The sequence below is a fragment of the Cornus florida genome, unplaced genomic scaffold (genome assembly GCF_030987335.1).
Source record: "Cornus florida cultivar Cherokee Brave unplaced genomic scaffold, ASM3098733v1 CherokeeBrave_3.0.0_Hap2_Chr11, whole genome shotgun sequence".
In the NCBI taxonomy this organism is placed as follows: domain Eukaryota; kingdom Viridiplantae; phylum Streptophyta; class Magnoliopsida; order Cornales; family Cornaceae; genus Cornus; species Cornus florida.
This window is the reverse complement of record NW_026775581.1, coordinates 37,204,847-37,231,049: the sequence shown is the minus strand read 5'-3', so window position 1 is coordinate 37,231,049 and position 26,203 is coordinate 37,204,847. Positions and strand designations below refer to the sequence as shown.

The 26,203-nt window shown below is 35.2% G+C and overlaps 3 protein-coding genes across 6 annotated transcripts; 1 reads left to right on the top strand and 2 right to left on the bottom strand.

Moving 5' to 3' along the window:
• Window positions 1-7,161: 7,161 nt before the first annotated feature.
• Window positions 7,162-16,236, bottom strand: LOC132285540 (ABC transporter I family member 10-like). Of its 2 annotated transcripts, XM_059787727.1 has the most exons (6): window positions 15,936-16,234; window positions 15,593-15,764; window positions 15,342-15,428; window positions 8,461-8,586; window positions 8,266-8,388; window positions 7,162-7,505 (listed from the first exon to the last, which is right to left on the bottom strand). In XM_059787727.1, the coding sequence occupies exons 1-6, from the start codon at window positions 16,004-16,006 to the stop codon at window positions 7,296-7,298; spliced, it is 789 nt and encodes a 262-aa protein (XP_059643710.1). In that variant the 5' UTR covers window positions 16,007-16,234; the 3' UTR covers window positions 7,162-7,295. The 2 variants fall into 2 exon arrangements, with proteins under 2 accessions (XP_059643710.1, XP_059643711.1); XM_059787728.1 differs by lacking the exon at window positions 8,461-8,586 and having other exon boundaries at window positions 15,936-16,236.
• A 963-nt stretch (window positions 16,237-17,199) lies between these two features.
• Window positions 17,200-19,248, top strand: LOC132284732 (NAD(P)H-quinone oxidoreductase subunit O, chloroplastic). 3 transcript variants are annotated; one of them, XM_059786861.1, is made up of 6 exons: window positions 17,201-17,481; window positions 17,595-17,650; window positions 18,193-18,258; window positions 18,361-18,402; window positions 18,772-18,831; window positions 18,990-19,248. In XM_059786861.1, the coding sequence occupies exons 1-6, from the start codon at window positions 17,265-17,267 to the stop codon at window positions 19,017-19,019; spliced, it is 471 nt and encodes a 156-aa protein (XP_059642844.1). In that variant the 5' UTR covers window positions 17,201-17,264; the 3' UTR covers window positions 19,020-19,248. The 3 variants fall into 3 exon arrangements, with proteins under 3 accessions (XP_059642845.1, XP_059642846.1, XP_059642844.1); XM_059786862.1 differs by lacking the exon at window positions 18,361-18,402 and having other exon boundaries at window positions 17,200-17,481; XM_059786863.1 differs by lacking the exon at window positions 18,990-19,248 and having other exon boundaries at window positions 17,200-17,481; window positions 18,748-18,831.
• A 444-nt stretch (window positions 19,249-19,692) lies between these two features.
• LOC132285132 (uncharacterized) lies at window positions 19,693-25,415 on the bottom strand. The gene is made up of 4 exons (XM_059787299.1): window positions 24,918-25,415; window positions 24,714-24,819; window positions 21,772-21,983; window positions 19,693-21,334 (listed from the first exon to the last, which is right to left on the bottom strand). The coding sequence occupies exons 1-4, from the start codon at window positions 25,239-25,241 to the stop codon at window positions 20,147-20,149; spliced, it is 1,830 nt and encodes a 609-aa protein (XP_059643282.1). The 5' UTR covers window positions 25,242-25,415; the 3' UTR covers window positions 19,693-20,146.
• Between the last annotated feature and the right edge of the window lie 788 nt (window positions 25,416-26,203).

Here is a 26,203-nt window from a genome sequence, read left to right as displayed (position 1 = left end):
ATGTATACAGATCAAATCTTTGAAAGAAAATGAGATTTTTGAGTTTAACTTATACGAGTTCCCTATGAGGTCACGAAGAGTGTTTTAATAATTAAAGATTGAATTATTGAATGAAAATACCTCATTCAAGGTACATATTATGTCACTAGACCATTTTAATTTATAAAGATTAAATCTTTGAAAGAAAATGAGAGTTTAGAGTTAAACTTATTCGAGTTCCCTTTAACGTCACGAAGAGTGTTTTAATGAGTAAAGATTGAATCTTTGGTTGAAATTTCCTCAATCACGGTACGTATTATATTACTATACCTTTTTAATGTTTAAAGATTGAATCTTTTAAAGAAAATGAGTGTTTTGAGTTTAACGTATTCGAATTCCCTAAGAAGTCGCGAAGAGTGTTTTAATGACTAAAGATTGAATCTTTAAATGAAAATACCTCAATCAAGGTTCCCATTATGTCACTAGACCTTTTTAATGTATAAAGATTGAATCTTTGAAAGAAAATGAGAGTTTTAAGTTAAACTTATTCGAGTTCTCTTTGACGTGCCGAAGAGTTTTTTAATGAGTAAAGATTGAATGCTTGAATGAAAATACCTCAATCATGGTACCTATTATGTCACTAGACCATTTTAATGTACAAAGATTAAATCTTTTGAAAGAAAATGAAAGTTTTGAGTTAAACTAATTCAATTTCCCTGTGACGTCACAAAGAGTGTTTTATTGAGTAAAGATTGAATCTTTGATTGAAAATACCTCAATCAAAGTACCTACTATGTCGCTACACCTTATTAATGTATAAAAATTGAATCTTCAAAAGAAAATAAGAGTTTTGAGTTTAACTTATTCAAATTCCCTAAGAAGTCGCGAAGAGTGTTTTAATAACTAAAGATTGAATTTTTGAACGAAAATTCCTCAATCAAGGTACCTATTGTGTCACTAGAACTTTTTAATGTATAAATATTGAATTTTTGAAAGAAAATGAGAGTTTTGAGTTTAACGTATTCGAGTTCCCTAAGAAGTCGCGAAGATTGTTTTATTGACTAAAGATTGAATCTTTGAATGAAAATACCTCAATCAGGGTACCCATTATGTCACTAGACCTTTTTAATGTATAAAGATTAAATCTTTGAAAGAAAATGAAAGTTTTGAGTTAAACTTATTCGAGTTCCCTTTTACGTTCCGAAGAGTTTTTTAATGAGTAAAGATAGAATCCTTAAATGAAAATATCTCAATCTAGGTACCTATTATGTTATAAACCATTTTAATGTATAAAGATTAAGTTTTTGAAAGAAAATGAGAATTTTGAGTCAAACTTATTCTTATTTCCTTTGACGTCACGAAGTGTGTTTTAAAGAGTGAAGATTGAATCTTTGATTGAAAATATCTCAATTAAAGTACCTATTATGTCACTAGACCTTATTAATGTTTAAAAATTGAATCTTCAAAAGAAAATGAGAGTTTTGAGTTTAACTTATTCCAGTTCCCTATGAAGTCGCGAAGAGTGTTTTAATGAGTAAAGATTGAATTTTTGAATGAAAATTCTTCAATCAATGTATCTATTATGTCACTAGACCATTTTAATGTATAAAGATTAAATCTTTGCAAGAAAATTGGAGTTTTGAATTAAACTTATTCGAGTTCCGTTTGACGTCATGATGAGTTTTTTAATAAGTAAAGAATGAATCTTTGAAAGAAATTACCTCACTCAAGGTTCCAATTATGTCACTAAACCTTTTTAATGTATAAAGATTGAATTTTTGAAAGAAAATGAGAGTTTTAAGTTTAACTTATTCGAGTTCCCTATGAAGTCGCGAAGAATGTTTTAATGAGTAAAGATTGAATTTTTGAATTAAAATACCTCAATCAAGGTATATATTATGTCACTAGACCATTTTAATGTATAAAGATTAAATCTTTGAAAGAAAATGAGAGTTTTGAGTTAAACTTATTCGAGTTCCCTTTGATGTCACAAAGAGTGTTTTAATGAGTAAAGATTGAATCTTTGGATGAAATTACCTCAATCAAGGTACCTATTATGTCACTAGACCTTAAATATTGAGTCTTTGAAAGAAAATGAGAGTTTTGAGTTTGGCTTATTCGAGTTTCCTAAGAAGTCGCGAAGAGTGTTTTAATGACTAAGGATTGAATTTTTGAATGAAAATACCTCAATCAAGGCACCCATTATGTCACTAGACCTTTTTAATGTATAAAGATTGAATCTTTGAAAGAAAATGAGAGTTTTAAGTTAAACGTATTCGAGTTACCTTTGACGCCCTGAAGAGTTTTTTAATGAGTAAAAATTGAATCCTTGAATGAAAATACCTCAATCATGGTACCTATTATGTCATTTGACCACTTTAATGTATAAAGATTAAATCTTTGAAAGAAAATGAAAATTTTGAGTTAAATTTATTCGAGTTCTCTGTGACGCCACGAAGAGTGTTTTAATGAGTAATGATTGAATCTTTGATTGAAAATACCTTAATCAGAGTACCTTCTATGTCGCTACACCTTATTAATGTATAAAAATTGAATCTTCTAAAGAAAATAAGAGTTTTAAGTTGAACTTATTCGAGTTCCCTGTGAAGTCGCGAGGAGTGTTTTAATCAGTAGAGATTAAATTTTTGAACGAAAATTCCTTAATCAAGGTACATATTATGTCACTAGACCATTTTAATATATATTGATTAAATCTTTGTAAGAAAATGAGAGTTTTGAGTTAAACTTATTCGAGTTTCCTTTGACGTCACGAAGAGTGTTTTAATAAGTAAAGATTGAATCTTTGAAAGAAATTACCTCACTCATGGTACCAATTATGTTACTAAATCTTTTTAATGTATAAGGATTGAATCTTTGAAAGAAAATGAGAATTTTGAGTTTAACTTATTCGAGTTCCCTATGAAGTCGCGAAGAATGTTTTAATGAATAAAGATTGAATTTTTGAATTAAAATACCTCAATCAAGGTACATATTATGTCACTAGACCATTTTAATGTATAAAGATTAAATCTTTGAAAGAAAATGAGAGTTTTGACTTAAACTTATTGGAATTCCGTTTGACGTTACAAAGAGTGTTTTAATGAGTAAAGATTGAATCTTTGGATGAAATTACCTCAATCACGGTACTTATTATATCACTAGACCTTTTTAATGTATAAAGATTGAATATTTGAAAGAAAATGAGAGTTGTAAGTTTAACGTATTCGAGTTCCCTAAGAAGTCGCGAAGAGTGTTTTAATGACTGAAGATTAAATCTTTGAATGAAAATACCTCAATTAGGGTACCCATTATGTCACTAGACCTTTTTAATGTATAAAGATTGAATCTTTGAAAAAAAATAAGAGTTTTGAGTTAAACTTATTCGAGTTTCCTTTTACGTTCGGAAGAGTTTTTTAATAAGTAAAGATTGAATCCTTGAATGAAAATACCTCAATCAAGATACCTATTATGTCACTAGACCATTATAATGTATAAAGATTAAATCTTTGAAAGAAAATAAGAGTTTTGAGTTAAACTTATTCGAGTTCCCTTTGACGTCACGAAGAGTGTTTTAATAAGTAAAGATTGAATCTTTAATTAAAAATACCTCAATCAAAGTACCTATTATGTCATTAGACCTTATTAATGTATAAAAATTGAATTTTCAAAAGAAAATGAGAGTTTTGAGTTTAACTTAATCGAGTTCCCTATGAAGTCGCGAATAGTGTTTTAATGAGTAAAGATTCAATTTTTGAACGAAAATTTCTCAATCAAGGTACCTAAAATGTCACTAGACCATTTTAATGTATAAAAATTAAATCTTTGCAAGAAAATGAGAGTTTTGAGTTAAACTTATTCAAGTTCCTTTTGACATCACGAAGAATGTTTTAATGAGTAAAGATTAAATCTTTGAATGAAATTATCTCAATCAAGGTACCTATTATTTCACTAGACCTTTTTAATGTATAAAGATTGAATCTTTGAAAGAAAATGAGAGTTTTGAGTTTAACTTAGTCGAGTTCCCTATGAAGTCGCGAAGAGTGTTTTAATGACTAAAGTTTAAATTTTTGAATGAAAATGCCTCAATCAAGGTACCTATTATGTCACTAGACCTTTTTAATGTATAAATATTGAATCTTTGAAAGAAAATGAGAGTTTTGAGTTAAACTAATTCGAGTTTTTAATGACTCGGTCATTTTCGGTAATTTCTTTTTTCGTCTTTTTCCTATTTAATTTTTTTTTCCCGTTTATCGTTTTTCCTTGCATAACCTCACTTTTTGTACTCGGATTTGATTCTGGCTTTGCATGCATACATGATATTTGATTTCCATGATAATTGTATTTTTAGTTTTGTAGAAAAGTATACTAGTTGCTTTCTTTTTTCGTAAAGGGCATGGATGCATACTTTCTTGGAAACATTCTTGATTTTGGGGTTTTAGTGTAATTATGTAAAATAATTATTTTTCGTCTTAGGGACTTTTTTTCAAATTAATTTAGAAGATATTTTTAAAAAAGACCTTTTTGCAATTTTTGGAAAGTGTGACATGTGTGACACTCTCATGGAGCCACTTGTTGGCATTGGGGTGGAGTGACTTAGAAGCCTAGTCTTGTGACATGTGGAGGGTGGAGATTCACCTATTTGTTGGGTTAGGATTGGTGCACTTGTTGGCTTGGATGGTTGACAAGTGTAAGCTTAGGGTTAAACATAAGAGGGAGCCATGGATAGGTGATAAGTGTAGGCACAAAATGAGTCTTGCATTAGTGTGTGTATGTGTGTGAGGTAGTGTAAGAGCACCTAGTGAGTGGAGGAATACTAGATCCTCCACTCACCATTTTTCACTTTATCTCTTTCATTTCCTTTGTCCTCAAAACCCTAACCTAGCCACCATTGAAGGAAAAGTTTGGTTAAGAACTTGTTCCATCATTTTGGCCTCCTTCCACTCACCTTAGACCTTGAACCTTAGAGGGTAAAAGTTTCCTCTCACTCTCTTCTACAAAACCCTATAATTGTTTTCCATTTTTAAACTTGGTTGCTTGGATTATAGAGATTCAATTCTCTATTGAGGTAAGGATGGTAATATGTTTATGCTTTTAAGTGTTTTATAATCCTTTAGGGTTTAATATATATTGTATACATACTTTTAATATTGTAGTCTTGCATATTATAGGAAATCCTCACTTTTGACTTAGGATTTAATGATTTAAGCATGTATGATATGTATTTATATTATGTAGAATTATTGATGTCATATAAAATTCTTGTTGACTTGAGTTGTTATATGTGTTGTGATGATAATTCTATATTCTTGTGGATTATTAATTGTAATTACTTTAGAAACTTATTACTATAATGTTAAGATTTAATATATAAAGCTTATTGTTGAGGCATGATTTAAATTGATAAGTTGGTGGTATTATATTGTACATAATATCATGATGAAAACTTGTCATTTGGTATGCCATTTTAGACTTGGAATCCTAAGACATGATTTGTGTGGTTTCAAAATACTTGTGCATGGAAGGTGGTTTATATGCCTTAATTATAGTGTATCAGTTTTGAACTTGATTATGATTTTGGATACTCCTGGAACATTTTTACAAGTGATATGGCTAGAGTTTGGCTCTAGTGCGGGAGGTATGAGTTCTCCCCATTTATAGTGCGCACTAGGGTGGTTTTCCTAGCGGGTTAGTGCTCGGAATAACCGTTTAGATCTTGGTTCATTCCGAGACGTGATGACCAAGTTTTTCACTAATTGATTTCACATTTAATTCCAAGTTGACAATCAATGTTTAATTGTAACTTGTGATTTTTGCTATTGACGAATTGATGTTCTTAAGTACATTGATATTGATTTTGTGTTACTAAAGTATCATTTAATTTAACTTAAAATGATCCTTTAGAACACTTTGAACATAGACGTTAAGTGGAATGATCCCTTGTATTCGTCTATATTGATCTTGCAATGATATTAAAACTTTAGGGTATACGCATATGCTTCTTCCTACGAATAACTTGATTACTCACCCTAGTTGTTAGGGGTTAGAAAATGTTTTATTAAATCCAATAGTCTTGGTTCTAATCAACACCTGACAGGTTTAAAGCATGTGTCTCTGGCCATGTTTCATGAATAATATTGGATATTAGAGATTGAATCAACAAATTTCATTGACTTGGCCATGTTTAGAAGCAAAGTTAGAGATATCATTGTCCTAAGTTCAAATGACAAAACTTCATGAAAAACACTCACTTTGCTCATTTTAACATATTTTCCTGACTAAAAACTTAGAACACGGCACAAATTTATTCGCCAGTACAGGCGAAAAACTGCATTTTCATCCATTACAACTTGCTTATTATGAAGTTGGCCCAATTTCTTCTGGTGGTTCAACACATAATTTTGGCAACACTTAACACTTTCATGAGAACAACTAGAACTCAGCACAGCTTCACTCTCATGTGCAGGTGAACAACTACAATTTATCCATCCCAGCTGTGCAGTATTATCAAGATGTGCAAGATGATGTGCTCAATCATTTAAGACTAGCAAGACTGCAGTTGTATCTCATTGTTTACCATACTGCCTCCAGGAGCTAATCAAAAGTTAACGAGACGACATCAATCTCAAAAATAAAGTCAGCAGGTTCAACACCAGCAGATCCAACACCGGTTTGGAATAGTTTGGTTGAAACTGAATGGCTGGAATCATCAAGCAAGCATATTCACCCCATAGCGGGTAGAATCCTTAATATGACATTATGGCTATAATTGGTCAAGAAACCATACTTTCTGTTCACTATAATGAAGCTCTTCCCTGAATCCATTTAACTACGGGAAATGTCCCTGTACAACCGCCCTACTGTAATAACACTTGATGACTGACATTTCACATCTTGCCATGCCCTTGGCAAGAAAAATAGAAAAGGTAATGGGCTTTTTGTACATTAAATGCATCTTGATATTTCTTGACCTTTCTAACATAAATTTTAACACATAAGTAGTTGGTTGTCTGGGCAGCTCTGAATTATTCATATTTCATCTGAAACCCTGCCCAACTATTATTGATTGGAAATCAACATTGGAGCAAAAACATTTCAAGAAAAGAGTAAACAAAAGGGGAGGTGTTCAATGATGCCCCTTCCCTGGCACTCCACAAACATGAACGTACTGAAAATAGACACAAATGCTTAAAAAAATAAAAAATATAAAAAATAAAAATAAAAAATGATATAATTTCATGTGCTAATTAACCGTTATACAATAGAAAACTAGGAAGTATGAAAAATGAAAAGGAAAAAAAATAAAATAAAATTTATCCTCAAGAATTTATTTGATCAATATAAGAGGCTTGCCTGACTTTAATGAAATCCAATATGCTTGAGGCATCACCATGCTTGATAACTCTTCCATCTTCCATATAGACAGCACCATCCGCATACTCGAGTTCCTCTAAACGATGGGTCACCCATAATGCAGTAACTTCTTCAGAATTATTCAGAGAGTTCTTGACTGCTTTTATTACCCCAATCTAGCAAAATTTGGCAGTATAATATTTTTCAGAAAATGAATAACATACTAATAAACTGTTCCAATAAGTTGTAATTTGTAGAGATATTAAAATACATTTTTTTTTAAGGATCTAAGATAAAAAAGATTCATCACTATCATAAGCACATAAAAATATATTTTGTATGTAAGGATAAACTGTTGTTACCATATCCTTGCAACACCTCAATATGGCAGGTAAAAGAACTACCAGCACCGAAGGGGGAAGTGCAGGGTTCAAAGGCATTTGTGTGCGTGACTTGTTAAGAATAAACAAAATATGAGAGGCAACAGAATCAAAGTTGCGTCAACCTGCTCACTCCAAATGTTAGAGATATACTGTTGGCAGTCATCTACCACGTATGTTACGCTGTCGACTAATGCCACTGAACATCACCGTATAAAGTTAGCATCCTCCCCCTCTCCTCTTTCTCCCTCCTTTTTGGGGATCTAATGAGAAAAAAACCCAAACTTATATCTAACAATTTATTTATGTTTTGCTGATTCCTCTTTTCCCCCTTTAATAGAATTTTGACACGATAATGATGGATATTATGTCATGCTAAGATATAACAAAAGCACCAAGTATACATTTTACATTTAACAGACAAGTGCTGTGTAGCTTTCTTTAAACATGACATGAGATGCTATAGAGTGCATGAACAAGGTCATGGTAATTTTTTGCATCTACAGATTAATTGTACTGTAAATGCAACCTGATCATTGACATTGAGTAGTAGTACCTGATCTTTTTCATCCAAAAACGTTGTGAGTTCATCCAGTAACAATACTTTGCATGCTTCTGCCAAAGCACCAGCTATGGCAACCCTTTGTTTCTGACCACCACTTAGAGTTTGAACTGGTCTCTGACAAAAAGAAAGGTTGTCTTCAATATATACTCTAATAGTCAACTAAAATCATAACATGTTATGACGTACTTGCAAAAAGTCAAGCATGTCCACAGCATCCAAAGCTTTTGCTACTCTTGACCTAATTTCATCACGGGAAATATTGAATTTACCAAGGCCAAAGGCAACATCAGCTTCTACAGTGGGCATCACTACCTGCAAAATGGAAGGGATAGTGCCCATGTAATTCATGCAAGTCCTTCTTAATGTTGGCTCAATTCACTAAAAATATGACTAATGACGGGAACTTGTTAGCATGCTTTATGGCTTGCAAACTGAAACATGCTGCAATATCACTAATGCATTCAGCTATAGGACCAGTGCTTGAGAAGGAAAGCACAACCTTCATTCAGAAAAACAAAATTTGGCTTCTACTGAAGACGTGTTGCTAAAAGACAATGTGAGGCATCTTCACATACTTGTTTTAGTGTGGCAAAACTCTTTCTTTGCTACATTTTCTTTAAAAATTCTGTTCACAGAAGCAGGATTAGCTCTCGTTCCAATTTGACAAGTCCTCTGAAGCACCAACTAACCAAGCTTATCCGTGCGCACTTTTATCAGTCATCACACATTTAAGCCAGTAGTTCATCATAATGGGCAATTATCTAGTAATGTTTCAACTAATGGAAGTGTTGGAAGGGGTGTGGAATGCATACATACCTAACCTCTATTATTCATAAAGTAGGTGAACCCATGTTCTCATGGTTGGTTGCCAACACTTCCATCATATAGGAAGAATATATGGAAAGAAGTTGTTGAAACAACATATCCCATAATAATCAGGGTACACAAACACAATTGTTTGTAGACTTTATAACTTTTTCCTCTTATATTTATGTGTTGCAGGAACCATCTCTGTTTGTTAATGGCTTCATGAAAACCAAAAAGCAGTTTGATAGGAGGCTGGTGCCAAAGAAAACAGTTTGAGGCAGAGTCCCAGGGCAACATCCATATCCTTGCAAGTAATACCGTGGGAAAAAATAAAAAATAAAAAAATAGCAACAACTACTGAAATTGTGAAACAAAAAAAAGCATTGGTGACAAAAAAACAAAGAAAATGGTTTTCAAGGATGCCGCATGAAATGAGTTGGATGTTTCAAAAGTCACAACTGGAAGTGTGGTTTTTTCAATGGTGTGACAGTTTGCGTTGGGAAAGATCTGCATTTCAAATTGAATAATGACTCAGCTGTAGCTCTGCTTAAAGAGCTTCGGCTCTTTGCTGCGGTTGAAGGTTTGAACAGTCAATCATCTGAGAATGAGGTGATGTTGTCAACTGAACATGATGCTTCGGAAACAGAGGGGAATATGCAGTTAGGAGTGGTTGATGTCCCTACTCAGGAGCACTGTTCTAAAGATTCTTTTTCCGGGACGGATTTTGATCAATCTGAAGTGGATTAAATGGAACCTCTGGCAGTGCCAGATTGTTTGGAGACGACCAGTGATCTGGGTATGGAATGGGTCATTGAGAATATTGGAGCAGTAAGTGAAGCTTTGGGTGTCTCTGCAGAAGGTTATGAGGAACAAACCCTGTCTATTCTTCACGAAATTGTTGCAGGAAATGGTAGTGCTGAGCCTAATCGTGGCACAAAAGAAGTCAAAGTCAGAAATTCACATCGGAAAGGCGAACAGGAAGTGAAGAATCTGATTTCTTGTGTTAATTATGACGGGAAGAATGGGACGACCAAAGAAAGGGGAAGAACCAGAAGTGGTAAACAGGGAGGAGGAGGAGAATTGATCGTTTTTGGTTCTACATGAAGCTACAACATATAACATGGAATGTTCGTGGTCTTAATGATCTGAAAAGAAGAACAGTTGTCAAGGTAGCTTTGAGGAAGTGGAGTGCTCATGTCGTTTGTTTACAGGAAACTAAGATGACCGCTATCACTGTTGAGATTGTCAGGAGTCTTTGGGGAGTTAGGTTTGTGGAATGGGAAGTGCTGAACGCAACAAGCACTTCAGGTGGTATTCTTCTCATGTGGGATCGACGGTGGTTGTCAAATTTGAATTGTTGGAAGCGTATTTTCTCTGTGTCTTGTTTGTTTTAGATGGAGGAAGACAATTTCAAGTGGGCGTTTTCAGGTGTTTATGGGCCTGATAGTGGTAGACCAATCATGTGGGAAGAGCTTTGCTATGTTAAGGATTTATGGTCATTACCTTGGTGTTTAGGTGGGGATTTTAATTCTGTTAGGTCCCCATTTGAGAGGTCCACAGGGGCAGGTGGTCTTCAGAAATGACCATGTTTTCAGAATTCATTGATAGTAATTTCCTTATTGACCTACCATTGGAAGGAGCGGCCTTTACTAGGTCTAATGGTAGGGAACCGGTTACTTTTTCCCGGTTGGATAGATTTCTAATTTCTGGGGCGTGGGAAGAGCATTTCCCGGATGTCTTTGAGGCTGTGTTGGTTAGAGTCACATCTAATCATGTGCCTTTAGTTCTTGATTGTGGTGGTTTGAGTTCTAGACGCACTCCTTTCCGCTTTGAAAACATGTGGCTTAAATCCAAGGACTTTCAAGGGAAGGTTCAGTCTTAGTGGGAGGAAGCGAATTTCACAGGCTCTGCTAGTTATATGTTAGCTAGAAAGTTTCAATTTCTTAAAACTGAGTTAAAGAGGTGGACTAAAGAAGTGTTTGGGAATCTTGAATGGAAGAAGAATAGAGTTCGTGCTGATATTGCTAAGCTCGATCGTCTTGATGAGGTGGGACAGAGTGGGGAATCATTACGCTCTAAAAGAGCCTCTTGCCAAGCGGTTTTTGCTGAGATTGCTCTTATGGAGGAGATTTCGTGGCGCTAGAAGTCTCGAGCTTTGTGGTTAAAAGATGGGGATCATAATACAAAATTCTTTCATAGACTTTCCAATGCTCACGGAAGATGTAATCACATCGGGCGTATCTGGGTCAATGGTTCTGAATTGTGGAGGGAGGACGAGGTGCGCAAGGGAATCGCTTCTTTTTATCAGCAGCTCTACAATGAGACTTTGGATTGGAGACCTACTCTTGATGATCTTCCATTTAATTCTATTTCTGCGTTGGATAGTGATAGGATTGAGATTCCATTCACTGAGGAGGAAGTGCTTAAAGCACTTTCTAGTTGTACCGGGGACAAAGCTCCAGGGCCAGATGGATTTACTATGCGGTTTCTTAAGAAGAGTTGGGAGGTGGTGCAAGCTGAGGTGATGAGCACCTTTCAGGATTTTTACTCTCATGGCACATTTGAGAAATCTCTAAACGCATCTTTTATTGCTCTCATTCCTAAGAAGGGCGGTGCCTCCAATATTAAGGACTTTCGGCCAATTAGCTTAATTGGAAGTTTATATAAGCTTATTGCCAAGGTTCTTGTCTCCAGGATGAGTAATGTTTTGGATGGTCTCATTTCAGAATCACATAACGCTTTTGTTGGTGGGAGGCAGATTTTGGATTATGTTCTTATTGCAAGGGAATGTATTGACTCTAGATTAAAAAGTGGGGTTCCTGACATTTTGTGTAAGCTTGATATTGAGAAAGCTTATGATTTTATTAATTGGATGTTTGTTCTGTATCTGCTTCGGAGGATGGGGTTTGATGACAGGTGGATAAAATGGATTGAAACTTGTATCTCGTCAGTTATGTTTTCTGTGCTGGTGAATGGTTCACCTGCAAGATTTTTTTGCTAGCTCGCGTGGTCTGCGGCAAGGAGATTCATTATCGTCTTTTCTTTTCCTTATTGTCATAGAAGGTCTGAGCAGATTAATAAGAAAAGCGGAAGATTTGGGTTACATCAGGGGGTTCAGAGTTGGCAGAGATGTTGAACATCAGATGCAAATTTCCCATTTGTTGTTCACGGATGATACTTTGGCATTTTGTGATACTGAAGTTTCTCAACTCAGATATCTGAGGTGCATTCTTGCTTGCTTCCAAGCGGTTTTTGGGTTAAAGATTAATGTCGGAAAGAATGTGTTTCTCCCAGTGGGGATGTTCCAGATATTTCCTCCTTAGCTGCTATCCTAGGGTGTGGAGTTGGTGCTTTTCCTCTTCCTTACTTAGGATTGCCTTTGGGTGTTTCTTCTACACAAGTTGGGAATTGGGATCCAGTAATTAATAGATATGAGAAAAGATTAGCAGGATGGAAAAAACAGTATCTATCTAAGAGGGGAAAGTCACACTCATTAAGAGTACTCTCTCATCCCTTCCTACCTATTTTTTTTATTTTTGTTTCAAATTCCATGCTCTGTTGCTGAAAGGATTGAAAAAATTCAGAGGGATTTTCTCTGGGGTGGAAGGGAAGAAAAGTTTAAGTATCATCTTGTTAATTGGGATCAAGTCTGCCAACCGTTGTTAAGTGGGTTAGGCATTCGAAAAATCGTTCCTTTTAATCGTACTCTCTTGGGAAAGTGGTTATGGAGATTTGGAAGGGAACGCCATCATCAGTGGAGAAGAGTCGTCTCGTGTCATTTTAGTGAGGAGAGTGGGGGCTGGTCATCTCTTCCAGTCACTGTTACGGGAGGCGTTGGTGTGTGGAAATTCATTCGGAAGGGCTAGGATGTTTTCTCCACACACATTAGATTCAAAGTTCGTGATGGCAAACATATCCGTTTTTGGGAGGATCTTTGGTGCGGCGATCAATTGCTATCTCACTCCTTTCCTAGACTTCACAGTATTGCAACCAATAAGCATGTCTACATGATTGATTGTTATCATCTTGATAACAATGGGGTTATGTGGGATGTGCAGTTTAGGCGGCCCTTTCAGGATTGGGAAATGGAGGAAGCTTGTATTTTTTTGGATACGTTGTATAGGCAGAAGGATATTGGCAGATGGTGTGATGATATTTTGTGGGTTCCTTTAGCTCATGGTCGGTATGGTGTCCGATCCATGTTCTTGAGTTTGTCCAATTTCGTTGGTCACGAGTTCCCTTGGAAGTCTGTTTGGCGTTCTAAAGCTCCTCTTCGAATCGCATTCTTCGTTTGGACTGCCACATTGGGAAAGATTTTGACATTGGACAATTTGAGAAAGAGAGGCAACATCATTGTTAATTGGTGTTGTTTATGTAAAGCTGATAGTGAATCCATGGATCACATTCTTATGCATTGTCCCGTGGCGTATAATTGTTGGAGTTCTATTTTTTGCATATTTGGCGTTTTTTGGGTAATGCCTAAGCACTCCTCACAATTGATTAACGCTTGGAGAAGGTGTCCTGTTAAAGAACAAGCTCGTGATTATTGGAGGATTGTTCCGCATTGTGTCTGGTGGTGTTTATGGCGTGAGAGAAATAACAGATCCTTTGAAGGAAAAGAATCGTCTTTAGCTAATTTAAAAATTCATATTCTTCGTTCTTTGTTCTGTTATGTAAGAGGAAATGCATGCTCCACGATTGATGATTTCTTTGATCTCTTGGATTCTATTCATCCATAGACCTTTTTTCTTCTTGTATTAGGGACGCGTTCCCCTTTTGAACGCTTTCCTAATATATTTTTACTTACAAAAAAAAAAGGATGAAATGCACTTCAGTCATTCCGTTGCTCCTTAAATCCTACAAATTTGTATGGCAAGCATGTACTTTTCTCTTTTAATATAGAGTGAGAAGTTGTGAAATGCAAAGTTTGACTTTCAAAGCTCTTAACATTCTAGATTGACGTACTTATAAAAAAAAAAACATTCTAGATTGACGTGAGTCATGAGCAACCCCAAAAGTGACCTTTATTATGTCAAAAAAAAAAAAAGAAGAAAATACTGGTTACTGATTAAATGGTACTTCCAGTTCATATGAATTCAGACATCCATTATAGGAAACGGAAACATTTGCAATTTTAATCCACTAACTATTTTACGAATAAGAAGTACATTCCATCCATTTAAAATAATCCTCTTAAATGATATATAACTGCCACAAGGAAAGACGGAGTTAGGGTGGTGTAAGGGACATACCATTCCGTAATTTCTAAGTCATATATGGTTTGATTTGAGAAAGTAAGTGCAACAAACAAAAGAAAAATAAATCAAAAATAAATAATAAGTAAATAAGGAAAGACCTGTTTATGTTATTTGTAAAATGATGACAACACCGCAAAGTTATTCACAAGATCATATCATTTTAACTTCAGGAGGAAAGCATGAAAAAACACAACTACAATAGCTTTCGTAGTCAAAGTTTGAGCATGCTACTTACCTACAGAAAACATAACAAAAGAAAATAAAGATTGAGCATCCTAGAAGAAACGAAGTAAAGATGCTCTGACATGCTCTTTTGACCTTAACAGCAAAATCATTAGTGAGCTGTGATGCTTCATTCCTTTCAAAGTCCACAAAAGATTATAAATATACAACATCATACTTATCCCATTCCTTCATATAAAAACAGATTCTAAAAAATCAGATTATGGGTTACTGAAAGCTCTTAGGTTCCATACAACTCTCCGTAGCTTGCCAAATTACCAACCTGTGTTTTCTATTTTGAATTTCTGATGCAACTAAGCAAGGATACAAAGTCACATTCGAATTATTTGGAAGTCTAGAATTTATAATCAATTCAGGCTTAGGACTGAAAAGTATTTTCTGATTGGTTTATGTTTTCTGCATATGCATTCCATCCCTGGCACATAAATTTCTTAATAATAGTTTGCAACCCCATTTGACTCACTTCCTTAGAAAATCAATCTCGCGCATCTAAAAGCAAGAATAATTCACACTTTCATGGTCAACACCAATCAAATATTAAATCCACGAATTTTAAGTACTTGGAGGATTAAGCAAGATTAATTCACACTTTTATGGTCACCACCAATCAAATATTAAATCCATGAATTTTAAGTACTTGGAGGATTATCATGTCATTAATGTTTCAAGGTCTTTGATCATCTTTAATAGCACTTCAGTAACTCTCCATCCCATCATGCAAATAAATAATGTAGCTAATGAGAAGGAACCAGAACTAACCTGATGATCCGGGTTCTGGAAAACAAAACTCTTGGGTTTCTTCACGTACGCAAATCCATCAATCGGATTCAATAGACCGGCCAAGATCTGTGTAATACATGACATAACAATTTTTACTTAGAAAAACCGTAATTTTAATTGAACATATCATGATGATGATAGCTTGTCAGATTGCAAGAAATGTTGGAACTTAAATACACAAAAAGTCAGTTACAACTTTAACAAGTACAACAGAGTGAAATGTGGCATACCTTCAAAAGGGTTGATTTCCCGCAACCATTGGGTCCAAGAAGCATCCAAAACTGCCCGGCAGGAATCCGAAGCGAACAATCTTTCAAAATTGGTACGAACTTCCCCTGCCTTGTTGTGACTGAGTAATTCAAATTCCGACCTTCAATGGCAAAATTCTCAGTAGAACCATTCCTGCATTAAACAGAAACAAACAAAACAATCAACATAGCCACATCAACAAAAACAAGAAACCCAACAATAACAGTATTGTATTATATGAGTGTCTATAAATAGATTGAATGTGTTTGAAGAAATGCCAAGCTGAAATATGTGTGCGTGTGGGAGAGAGAGGGGGTTCGGAACCTGGCGGGACCGATGGAGTGAAGGGGTGGAAGTTGAGGTGCAGAGGCACGAATGAAAGCCGAGTGAATCATTTGTGTATTTATATATATATATACAGCTAATTTTCCAACCAAAACTTGACTACCAAACGGTTGGAGAATCCAGAAGCAAAAATTTGGCAGTAAAGCTTCAAACGTACCAATTCGGACCCTTCGTTCATTCAGAGAAATTTACCCAAAAATATGTTCTTTTTGGGTGCGAATAGAGGAAAAAGATATTGCTAACTACTAACGATGTCAACTTGATTTGTCCAAATAGAAACCTGCTCCTAACGGTGAGGGTTATCATCCCATCTAATCGGGTCTAACCCGAACTGGCTCTGTTAGTCTTAAAAATGTATATAAATAAATATTTAAAAAAAAAAAAAAATCTTTTCATTATTTTTATGATGATATTCAGATTTGTGTTCATTAATTTAACAAAATTTATAATTATAATTGCTAAATAATTTATTATATTTCTAACTTAGAAAAAAAAAAAAAAAAAAAAAAAAAAAAAAACTTATATCTCAATGATGATTAGTATTATATTTAGTTATTTTATATTTAGCGAGAACCTTCAACTCAATTCCGACTCAAAGCAAACTAATTTTAATTATTATCATCCTTGTTTAAATTTAAAAAATAGGATCGACCTAATTAAATTATCTTTCTCCAATCTTTTTTTATTATTTGTCATTTCGTCTTAGTTTTTGTCCTTGTTTAATTCTAAAAAAAATAGAATCAGCCTAATTGAATTCTCTTTCTCCAATCCTTTTTATTATTCGTTGTTTCACTTTAGTTTTTGTCACTCTCTCCGTTATTTACTTTTTTTTTATGACTAATATTTTTTATTGGACCAGTGCATCCCTAGGTCTTCGACGTACATGTTCAAAATATTAAAGAACTCCACATAATTTTTCTTACCAATGAGAGTCGTTCCTAATTTTTCTCACATGTTCATCAGTAATCCTCTCTCTCCAATTCACTCCACTTATCCATCTTAGCATTCTTGTTCTTTTTTCTGTTTTAGGGCTCAAAACTCCATTCCAGAGCAAATGAAAAAGATGCAGCATGCCTTTGTTTTCTTCTCCCGTGGGAGTAACTAGGACGAATTCATTATTCACCCTAAAGTATAAAATTACCATGTGAATTTACCAAAAATTCCCTTTATCCACTGAGGTGGCGCTTTTTGATTAGCCAATATTCAGATGGCAGTTAGAAGTTAAAAGAGTGACCATTCCTTATCTATTGAGAGGTGGTGGTTTACAAACTGAGAGAGTCACACTTGGAACTTCAAAGCCCATCTCTCATGGCTTTCTCTGCAACTTTTTCACAAAGCTCCTTCTCATACTTATCATCATTCCCACATACCAGAAAAACAAACCCTCTTCGTCTATGGTCAATTAAAGCCGTAAAATCGACCGAACCAGAGAATGAGAAGCTTGCAGAGACAAAATCTGAAGGCTCCTCCAATGCCCAACCTTCAACCTCTGTTTCTAAGCTTCCAAAAAAACCCGTATATTCCAGTTAAGTTTCAAAAAACTCTCTTAATTGTATTTTGAATCTATGAACCTCAAAGAAAATACTTTTAATTCCCTTTTTTTATATATATTTAATTTCTTGGTTTACTGTTTTGCAGTGAAGAAAGGTCAAATTGTTAGGGTGGACAAAGAGAAGTATCTCAATAGCGTCAATGTGAGTGCAAGTTGATCTAAATATTGTAATTAGTCAAAAACATAAAACTGTGTTGCTTTGTTTTGCAAATTAGATTTATTTTTTTAATTATTACATTTATAATATTTTTACATTTCTCTGTTGAAATGGCAATTTAACTTTTAAGCACAAGGGTTGTTTTTCAGAAAAGAAAGACATTGTTTATCACCAATCATTTTGGATATGATCATCAAATTGTGGATTCCATTGTACCACACTGTAGTTTAGTTGATGTAAAGTCACTTTTTTGGCAATAAAACCAAGGTTTTGCCCAATAAAATTTATATTTATGACATACAATATGTGACAATAAAAATTAAGATTTACCCAATAAAGTTTAGATTGAAGTTATCTCCCTCATGAAACATTGATATATAAGCAAAAATAATAGAACTAAATCCATAAGAACTTCGATTTGTAGAGCCAAAAAAACACTCACAAATCATGTAACATTCTTGTTTGCAACTTGAGACGTGAACATGCAGAGGAATGTAACCGGTGACATGTTTTTCTTCTCATATCAGTATTTATCTGTTGGACATCCTCCTTACTACAAAGGCTTGGATTACATATATGAAGACCGCGGTGAGGTATCTTCCTAATATTCTTTTAGAACAACTTTTCAGTACCATTATATGTGCACAGACTGTCAATTCTTTCCAGTGATTACTCACATTATACTGTTATATTAGGTCTTGGATATACGTATATTTGACACAGGGGAGTATGCACTGGTATGAACCCTTCTTGTGCAGTCTATGCCTGTTTTCCTCTGATTTGATAGTCCACATTAGTATAAATTAGGATGATAAATAAACTATACAATCAGAATATATATTATTGCAGTAACATGTATGACTAGGGTACCTATTAATGGATAAAGTATTTAATGAATTCAAACTCAAAGAATAGCCTGAGACATTAAATGATGCAGTCATATACATTTTCCTGAAAATTTTGGTTTTCTTTTATGAGATTCCATTTTCTTTTCTTTTTTTAATAAAGAAACATATAACGAATAAAACGGAAATTAACATTTGCCTACATGAAATATAAATAGAGCATGGACAAAATTTCAGGTCATAATTTAATGGTTCTTACAGATTGCATGGGTAGGGATCCCAACTGCACCTGCCTGGCTTCCAACAGAAATGCTCATTAAGGTACTGTCAAAATTTTCAGCTTGTTCTCATGGGTAGCTCACTATTACGACTTTATTTCTGCAGTTGAAATTCCCAAATTTTTTTTTAGAAAACGAAGACTTGAAACAGAGTCATTTTGAGGTACCTATTGTTTGCTTACTTCTTGTGTTTGCCTGCAGTCTGATAGGCTCAATTATGAGAGAATGTAAATTATATGCTCCTCCGGCAGAATTTTAAGATCAGATGATGGTTATCGATATTGCTTTCCTCGTGCAGTGATATTTAGAAGAAGAAAAAATAATTGTCTTGAGGATTCTTTGGTTTGTCATCAAATGGCTACTTTTTGTGTTTTTCAGAAAAATATATGCGATTTTTGTATATCTGTCAAAATATAACGCGATTTGTTTGGAGATGATGCTAATAATGTCTTCTTCTGCATCTTCTACCACTGTTTATAAGTGCATTAGATCTGCCATATATGAGAAAAATGCATTATTCTTCAGCAAAAAGAGATCAAATGTATATATGTATATACTGAAGTGTAAACTTCTACAAAAACTAATGGGAAATTGGGAATATATTGGTTATCAATCTAATCTAAATGCATCCCAAATTGGTAGCCTACAAAAACATAATGACTCTGAGACTTGACCAACAAAATCCAAATCAGATGTGATACCCTTCAAGATCACTCTTTAACAGATGACTGGATAGACCATTCAGAAGGAAAATCAGAGAAGGATAAATATATTGAACTTCACAGGAAATTTTATGTCCGATTTATAAGACGAGAAATTTGGAGTCAGCTTTCCTCCCTCTTTATGTTTTTTCTCCAAGAAAAAAACTCTTTTGCACATACCGAGTATTCCCATCACACATTACTTGCCAAACATAACAAACCTTTTTGCATACAATTACATTAAGTTCCAACATTACAAGAAAATAAAAGAATCCGTACAAAACTTGGGAATTACATAATCTGCAAATACATATAATGGCATTACACTACTTAAGTAATATTGGCTGTTCATAGAATTCAATTTGAATTTGCTCTGAGTGGTGAAAGAATCAATCGTGATTGTATTGCAACTATTTTCAGCGACCGACCGTAATAACTAAAATGGGAGTGCTGAGTACAGAGCTTCATGTGTAGTTTCAATTACCTACACTCTTCCTCACTAAGAGTTCAAGCAGCTGGGATGACATCTCAGATAGAAAGTATAGTCGGTGAAGAACGAACATCAGGCACAATCTGAAGATTTATTCTAATTCTCTTGGTTTCTTAGCACATCAAAGCAAGGATTTGATACTCCATAAATTGCAAGAATAGGTAAATCTAAAACTGAAACCTCCTCTTTGCACGTTTATTGGAATTCATAAGATCCACCAAGGAGGGAAGAGGCTGCGGTACAGGCACATTCATTGACCTGTACAACTTTCTAAAGCTTTCATTAAACCTCTTTGATGATCCAATGGTTGGATAAGAAGCGGTCTTATGGGCTTCTATATCTTTCTCCACAGACCTTTTACATTGCACTTCAGTAACATCTGCCTTGTTCTCCAATGATTTTTTGCACTTCACCTCAACAGCTTCCTCAGTATGGAATGAGAAACCTTGTTCTACTTTATTAAAAACTTCATGTGAAGGCTCATCTTGAATGGATAAACCTCGTTCAACTTTATTTAAAACTACAGGAGGAGGCTCATCTTGAATTGGTGCTATTTTGTTCTCCTCGTCTGAAGTATAATATGACAGCCCAAGTCTTGCTCTTCCAAATAATGTAACAGTCTGCCTTTTCCTAGGAGGAGAGAGAATCAACACTGGTCTCTGGTTAGTGGATATTTTCACTGGTTGTAACAGAGATTCAGCAGTAGTTTGAGTGGGGCCTTCCATCACAAGTGGAAAACTTACACCTGAATTTAAAGAATCTTCAAGACTAATGTCTAGAAGTTTCGAGAGAGAGCACTTGGATGCTAGTTGCGAACCGAAGCAATGCTTTTTAACATAACCCAGCTCCATAGCCCTGCAATTGGGAGTTGTCGACACAACCCATTTGGGTGCAAGAAGTTGCAGTGCCCACTCTAACTCTTCTCTGGACGAGTGCATCGAGTAACAGACGTGCCAAATACCAAACTCATCCCTTACTGCTTCATTTGCTTGCTCTTTTCTTTGCTTTTCATTCTCTGAAAGTTCTTCATCACATACATACCACTGTGCTGAAGGGCGGATTATGAGAGGCTCAGGCAGTAAATTAGCTCGGGCCTCAGTGAGCTTTGCTTTTGCTCTTTCACCCAGTCTAGGAAATCCTTCAAAAAGCTGGAAGCGGGACGATGGATCTTGAGAGAGTATATCAGGAACTGTAAGTGTTAGAGCATCAAAACATTCTGGATTCTTGTCTTTATCAACAAATATCTTAGACCCAAATGTTTGAAACACATTCACAAGTATCTCTTCCTGACCAAGAAGGTCGCAGGTCAGATACACCACTGAGGCATCAGGGTGCTTCCATATACAATTAATAACCTGTGCCATTAGATATGTAACTTAGAATGCTACAACGGTTTGCACTTAAACAAGAAGTTGCTCCAAAACAAAGGAGCAACACTAACACACTCATATACTCCGTAATATACACACATGCATATATATATATATATATATATATATATATATATATATATATATATATATTGGCATCTAAGTTGGCTTCTCAAAGAAAGCACGCCTAACTTTCTTTAAACTTCATTAAATCAGAGAGAGAGAGAGAGAGAGAGAGAATGCAAGTGTTCCATTTATGATAATGAAATACGATATCGTATTCTTTTAAATGACAAGATAATGTGTAAGGGGCTTGAATGCTAGTCTAAGACTTGAGTGTAAGATATACCAAATAAGGCCCTGCGTGTGAATAACTTGTTACCACAAAGAAACCTAAATCGAACAAAGCCAACCAAAAATACCTGTCGGACTGCAGAATGCTTGCTGGGCATCTTTAGGGAGAATCTTCCAAATGTGCAGTCTAAGAAAACATAATCAAGCCGACACGGCAGTTCTCTTCCTTTCTTGCCAATATACTTCTCTGGTAAGCTTTGCAAGCACTCAGAGGTGAGTCTACAATCTCCCGTATGCAGGATGTTACCAAAATCGCCTTCAAACAAGAACATTACAGCTCCTGAAGTTCATAAATAGCACGCCAGACAAGGGATCATCTGTCAATAGAGTTCTCATATCAATTTAGATCATCTACATATATCAGAAATGAACAACCTAAACACACACACACATGAAACAACATACCGGTCCTACGCAACCACACAAAAGATAGATAAATCTAAAGATCAAATGAGTAAGATAAAATAGTCCATTCATAAACAAATTCTAAAAACGAGCACAAGATAACATTGTAGTTCAGTCCTTCAATGATCCCTATTTATTTTATTTCAAACTTTTCTTTTTCGTTTGCCAACTTTTTTAAAGAGTCATTATGTGAGTTTCCCGATATTAAAGGACTGATGCAACAATATTCTGAAATCACCTCTTATTCTAATAGTTGGAATCCTATCAAGCATAGTAGATACTGCAATAAGGGGCCAAAAAGGAACATGTTTTTCTTTTTATTGATAAAATAAAATAAAAATCCATTCATAAGGCTATAAGCATAATTAAAATCTGAATGATACATACATATAGTTATAATTTTATAGACATATTGCAACTTTGTGTCCATCATTCATAATAAGAAGTATGAAAACCACGTGCATCATTTAAGTCCAGAGGCCTCACTTTCGGTGAGACTAGAACCAGCCGCATACACAAGTTGAAAAATAAGCATCACAAAATCAATGAATAGAACACAAAATTTTACATTTTTCCACATATACAAAGAAACATTTAACATACTGTGAAACGGAAGGGTAAATGTTGAATAAAATGTGCCCTTAAGCTGACATTAGAATCCAAATCATATGCTCCGTTAAGTAGGAAGGAAGGAAGAAGGGTGGAAGGAAGACAGGAAGGAAAAAACAAACTTCCTTCGTTTGTGAGAGAGGAGGCAAGGAGAGAAGAGAAAAGAGGATGGATGAGTCATCCTTCCCCCTTCAAAAATTTTCTTCCCTCCAAATATGGACGGAAGACACGAAGGAAGAAAGGCAATGCTATTATAAATGTTTTTAAATTACAAAACTTTCCTTATAATTAACCTTTCTCTTCCCTTCTCTCATAACAAACAAAATAAGGTATTATTTCATTCTCTTCTCTTCCATCGAACCAAACAAAAAGAGGGAAGTACACAATCTCTTCCCTAGGATGTCTCATTGATCTCTTCTTCTCTCCCTTCCATCCAATTTTCTTCCATCCTACCAAACGGAGCTTTAGGGTTTATATATATATATATATAGAGAGAGAGAGAGAGAGAGAGATTCTAATGTAATGTGTAACTGAAGGTAAGATTAACAACGTAAATGTTAATTATTTGAACATATCCAAAAGTTTTACATTATCAAAAACAATGTTTATGATTAATAGCATTTTAGGCATTGTATCAAGTTACTCTATTGTCAATGCAACATGATTATTCAATATAAATTAGGACCTTAAAATAACACAAGAAAAATAATATGAGATGAAGAAAGGGAAAAAATGAAATTGAACTTGCTAGCTGCACTAATAAAAAATAAAAAAAAAGATAAAAATGAAGAATAAACTGCCTTAGATGATCCAGAATTATTCTCAACATAGAACCCATCCTACTCTAATCCATAAATATGATAATAGCTAAATAACTATAATCCTAGGGGCCTAGACTGCCAAATGAGAGGCTAGAGGTGGTGGTTTGAAGCATGGTTCAAGAACAATGCATTTTGACGGAGAGGTTTAGAACAACTATTGCTATAAATGACTAATTGACCATGCCAGAGAAAAGTCACATGATTTGGCCACTCATGTTCTGTAGTGCCATACTTTAATTGGTACAGGAAATACCCAAGAATGCAAGAATGTAAGTACAAGTTATATTCTCCTTTTCTCCTTGAACAAACTTTTTCAATTGTCACTTAACAAAAGGGGAAATCCAACCAAACCAAACTCAAAGAGAAGCTCGAGACCATTTTAAAACTTCAACTCTAACATATTTGCATATCTTCAATGATACGAAAAATAAATCTCATTGAGATCTAAAAAAAAAAAAAAAAAAAAAAAAAAACAGGTAAGAAACTTCATTGGAAATGGAACAAAAGCTAAAGAGGTAAAATCATGAGCAAAACAATTTTAGAACCAAGAAATTGAACCAGATTCTACATTCAATGACTTTAAGAGGGGGGACGAAGACTAGTTCACAATTATAGTTTATCATATATATGTAAAATAACCAAGCTCGTATTTTCTTACAAATAAAAGATGCAAACAAAATAAGATAAAACTATTAGAACCCACAAAGAAGCTTTTATTTTATTTTGTCCTCCTTTGCAAGACACCCAACACTCCTTTTAGAGGTACTATGTAAAGAAAGCTAATTTTGTGGCAATATATGAGATAACCATCCAATAGTTCTTGGCAATTATATTGTCAAAAGCTTTCTAATTTGAAAATAAGGAGATTAAAGAAGCACAATCTGTAGAACGGGAGGAGGGAGGGTTGATTAAATTGAATCGTATGGCCTAAACCAAATCAAGAAGGGACGGATTAATCGGATTGAATCGCATAGGTCATAATAAATTTCAGTGTGACCCTTCCATGAAAGGAAAAAAAAAAAAAAAAAAAAAACAGAGCCTAGAAAGCAAACAAACCCTAAATAAATCCCTATTAATAAGAAATCACAAATACCACCAAACCCAAATAAGCAAATCAATCAAATGGGAAAATATCGCAAATAAATAAATAAATAAACTGATATAGAATGAAATACCAGGACAGTGATTTGCATCGAAAGCAGTAACAAAGAAGACGCCATCCGGGTCATCGATAGAGACTGGTTGGCCGACTTCAATACACACAAACAATGAATCATCAAGCTGCCAAAACAACAGCAAAAAAATTTCAAAATTAGAAAGAAAAGAAATGAAATTGATGTATCTGAAAACAGGGCAAAGTTTGGAGAATTAAGACAAACCTTGGGGTATTGTTGAAGCGTGAGACTTTTGGTGAGAAGGGTGCAATAAATTGGGTATGAAGAGTGAGTGGAGATTCCTTGGGAATGATCTTTGTGGGCATGAGTAAGAAAATGGTGCCTCTTCTTCTTCGAAGAAGGGCTCCATGTATCTACAGAGAATGGTACCCCTTTCGGCATCTCTATAGGCATCTTTCTGTGTGTGTGTGAGAGAGAGAGATTTCTGAATTCACAAGCTTGCGAGAAAGAGGAGAGATGAAATTTGAGGAAAAGGGGGGAAATTTGCGAAACAGCAAAAGTTGAATGGGTTTGAATCTTGTGTGCCATCTCTAATTCTGCAATCGGTCACTGAACTCGTTGGGGCTGCAAATTTTGGCTACTATATCTAGAAAAGTCAATCCCGGGTGGGCCCATTATCTCCTATAATTGGTTTGGGCAACCGACTGAAGGTGTACCCACCTTTTCGTATCCGGCACAACACCTTGATTCCCCCGACAATTATGAGAGAGACGTTCGGGACTTGAGTCGGTTGGGTTTGGGTTTGGGTACGTGGGTAACAAAAAGCATATTAATGTCTTATAGAGAAATGCTAAAAGACCCGATTACTGTTCACCCAACATCAACCGACACACACTTGTCAAGTGCAGATTGGTACAACTGGGCAGACGATTTTTCCGACGTAACTTTACTTTCTCTCATCTCTCTTTCGATCCTCTTTCTCCGTTCTCTCTCCGGTGGAGAATCCTTCATCTCTCTCGGACGTTCCCTTCTCCCTCCCTTCTATCTCGGTTAATCACAAGTTTTTTTTGCTTTCTTGTGAAGACCCATTTCTTCCAAGTTCATCATCGCCGGGATTTCACTGTCGGCAACCATAAGCCTCCGGCCGGTGCTTGTCTTCTCCATCGTCGGCGTCTCCGTCGCTGATCTGCTTTCTTCTCCATACTTAGACTCGCCAACCTTGATTGTATCAAAACCATCAAACCGTCATGGCCGAGGACCAAACTCACGTCCACCATGGTAGACCCAGTTCCGCCTTTGCTACCCAAACCAGAGGAGACCAACACAATTCCGGCGACGAAGTGAGATGATGGCGATGCCGCGATGAAGTGAGATTATCTCGTCGGCAATAAAGTGAGATGATCCCTCTGGTTTCATAGAATAGTTGGGTCGGCGATAAAGATCCGGAGATGTCAATCTTGTCGTGATGGAGGCGGCGGCGGCGAGCAAGAGATGGGCTGTGGTGCTGCACCGATTGCGACTCGTGGCGGCGTGATGGCAGTGAGTGTGGG

Excerpts from the sequence above, each read along its gene's own strand:
- LOC132285540 (XM_059787727.1), bottom strand. The coding sequence starts at position 16,006 with ATGATTCACTCGGCTTTCATTCGTGCCTCTGCACCTCAACTTCCACCC. Across the intron at positions 15,429-15,592 it reads GGAAATCAACCCTTTTGAAG|ATCTTGGCCGGTCTATTGAA; the intron begins GTATGCCACATT and ends TGTATTACACAG. Across the intron at positions 7,506-8,265 it reads TTTTGGATGAAAAAGATCAG|ATTGGGGTAATAAAAGCAGT; the intron begins GTACTACTACTC and ends AAATTTTGCTAG.
- LOC132284732 (XM_059786861.1), top strand. The coding sequence starts at position 17,265 with ATGGCTTTCTCTGCAACTTTTTCACAAAGCTCCTTCTCATACTTATCA. Across the intron at positions 17,651-18,192 it reads AGTATCTCAATAGCGTCAAT|TATTTATCTGTTGGACATCC; the intron begins GTGAGTGCAAGT and ends TTCTCATATCAG. Across the intron at positions 18,403-18,771 it reads ACACAGGGGAGTATGCACTG|ATTGCATGGGTAGGGATCCC; the intron begins GTATGAACCCTT and ends TGGTTCTTACAG.
- LOC132285132 (XM_059787299.1), bottom strand. The coding sequence starts at position 25,241 with ATGGCACACAAGATTCAAACCCATTCAACTTTTGCTGTTTCGCAAATT. Across the intron at positions 24,820-24,917 it reads CGCTTCAACAATACCCCAAG|CTTGATGATTCATTGTTTGT; the intron begins GTTTGTCTTAAT and ends TTGTTTTGGCAG. Across the intron at positions 21,335-21,771 it reads AGCATTCTGCAGTCCGACAG|GTTATTAATTGTATATGGAA; the intron begins GTATTTTTGGTT and ends CTAATGGCACAG.